Raw genomic sequence first — 2,614 nt, 5'->3', positions numbered from 1 at the left:
AAAAAAAAAAAAAAAAATTTATAATTGGTTAGAGAAATAATAAAGCTTTGTATGAAGGGTTGGATATTTCAGGGTGAGATAGGAAAGCTGCTGATCAGAGAGGAGCCACAGTATCCCAAACCATGACTCAGATGACAGGTTGAGGGAACTAATGCCTGTAGGTGATTTAACCTCTGCTCTGAATGGCTTTAAGGCCTACTAATGATTTAGTATTTTATTGTCACAAGAGATCTGTTTTGATCTCTGCTTTTACATTAATGCTGGTCAATGTTGTTTGTATAAAATGAAAGGGAGGGTGTAAGGAGATGTGTCTGACCTCCTTCCCTTCACGGCCAGGAACTCAGTTTTAAAGTTTTTCTGGGGTTGCCTTGGCCAAGAGGAAGGAATATTAAGGGGGGAAGGGCTTAGGATTTTATTTTACTTAATAGCCCTTCCAGATCAACAGGCCTTAGAAGGCACTTCCCCCATCTCCATAAAGACCAGAAAGATCCGTCAAGAACAATTTTCTTCCCTTTCCTCTCCACGATCTCATTATGTGCAGGAGAAGATTAAGAGGTAACCAGACCTTGCCCGACCCCTTACGAAACGAAGCCTGTCTCTGAGGTTCATTTAACTTCCAAAGAGAATCATTTACCATTTATTTTCCCAAGTGTCCATTGCTTCTCATTCTCAGTAGCTACCACTTACTGCCCCTGAGCAGAATCACCTGTGTTCCCAGCCCTGTTTCCTCCCTCCCCTCTGAAGTGAGGCTGTCTAAATATCTGGGTCTCATGGGTGCTGGGCAGTCGCTCTGAGATTCTCCCTGTGTGTGCAGTAACAGTACAGGTTACATGACCTTTCTCTTATGAATCTGCCTTATTGTGGGTTGAAGGCAAGAGGTCGGTTTCTCTTCACCCCACACACTTTCTAAAGAAGGGCTGTATTTAAGTCACCTGTAATCCTGCAGCCCATAGTGAACCTGTAGTGACTTCAGCCCATTGAACTGAAGTGACTTGAACTGAAATCTGAAAGCAGCTATTCCCTGAAACCACCTCCCAGAGAGGTCTAACATATGGACGTGTTTCTACTTTAAACACAGAAAGAACTTCCGGATCACTACAGGCCTTGGATGGAAATTGCCAATAAACTTCCTCACTTGATAGAGACTCACCAGCTTCGAGGTCATGTGAACAAGGTACACGTTTTCCTTCTTCTTCTCTTTGCCCCTTTCTCTCCATTGTGTTTCCATCCTCATACGACCTTTCTTTTTTCACCTTGCGGAAGTGGGACAACTTAACTGGGAAATTAATCAATGTCATTGAGTTTCTCAACAGAGCTATCTCACCCTTCCTGAACATCAGACTGACGCCTTCCTGATATGATGCACTCATGTTCCTGAGATTCCCAGAGCCAGGGCCGTACAGTTTCTGGCACATATTAACCAACCACCACATGTTTGTTTAAAGAAGAATCTGAGTGGGACTTTTAAACAAGCTCATGGGGAGGTTTTAGCTTGGGAAGGGAAGACATGGGAATTCGTGGTATCTGCATTCTGTGTCCCCTGGTCAGTCCACCTGCCTTGTTGCCTCTGAAGGGGTTTCGAAAAGAAAGAATGAAAGAAAGAAAATGCTGGGGAGAAAAGAGTTATTCGAACCACATTGTGAAACTTTTGACTTTTCCTCTTGTGTGAGAGCCAAGGTGTCCGCAGTCAAACCTCTTTATATTAGCATGAAGGGAGTAGATCACAACAAATATTAAAAAAAAAAAAATCAGGAAACAAGCCAGCTCACCAAGGTGTGTGCAGAAAGAAAAAAAAAAAATACTTCATGTTATGATGAAGTTAAACCATTTCTGGGAAGTACTTACTTTGCATTTTATATTGAAGCAAAATATGAAATCAAACTGATCACCTTATACTCACGGAACCAATTAGGTATATGACTTACTCCCTAACCATTTCACCTTTATTCGTAGGTGGAAAACATTTCCACTATAAAAATGTTTTGTTTAGTTCTGTTTTTTTCTTCCTTTTTAATCCCTTAAGCTATTTATGTGTATGATTTCTTGAAGAGGTGAGGCCAGAGACTTTAGAATGTGAAAGAAGTTTCCAGAAAAACATTTCTCTCTAACCAAGAGGCAGTTCTCACGTTGGGTCTCCTCTGCCTTAAGGCTGCACTCTAGGGGCAGAAGCTATTGAGCACCCAGGACAAATTAAGAAGTAAGATAGTGACCAAATGTAGAACACTTTGAAAAATTCATCATAAAATATCCCCATATATCGATGACTTACTGATAATACTTTTTTTTGACACGTTGACCTAGATAAATAACTATACCTAATATCATTTGCCCTTTTCTTCCTTTCATTTTTTTTTTCAAATGTGGCTGCTGGAAAAATTTAAAACCAAAATTATGACTTGTGCAGTTCTATCGGGCAGTGCTGACTGCGGGCGAGGGTGGTTTGCAGAACTGTCTCAGTGCGTCCTGGCTCTGCGACCCTGGGCAAATATCCTCTTCTCCTCGAGTCTCTGTTTTGTCTTGTGGATTTGGGGGAAGACGGAACACCGTCCTGCGTGAGAAGTTTGCAGCAGCAAGCTTTAGACATTCGGTGGATTTGGGGGAAGACGGAACACCG

The 2,614-nt window shown here is 41.9% G+C and overlaps 1 protein-coding gene across 1 annotated transcript in view; it reads left to right on the top strand.

The window, feature by feature from the left end:
• Nucleotides 1-2,614, top strand: part of IDO2 (indoleamine 2,3-dioxygenase 2) — a 45,691-nt gene that overhangs the window by 18,393 nt on the left and 24,684 nt on the right. Inside the window, exon 2 of the mRNA XM_023507666.1 lies at nucleotides 1,079-1,174. Within this exon, the coding sequence (XP_023363434.1) occupies nucleotides 1,079-1,174 (96 nt within the window). The remainder of the gene's footprint in view (nucleotides 1-1,078; nucleotides 1,175-2,614) is intronic.

Source organism: Otolemur garnettii, unplaced genomic scaffold (assembly GCF_000181295.1).
Source record: "Otolemur garnettii isolate 467f Iridium unplaced genomic scaffold, OtoGar3 scaffold00197, whole genome shotgun sequence".
Classification (NCBI taxonomy): Eukaryota; Metazoa; Chordata; class Mammalia; order Primates; family Galagidae; genus Otolemur; species Otolemur garnettii.
Note: the sequence above shows the minus strand (reverse complement) of the source record. Positions and strands in the feature narration are given on the sequence as shown.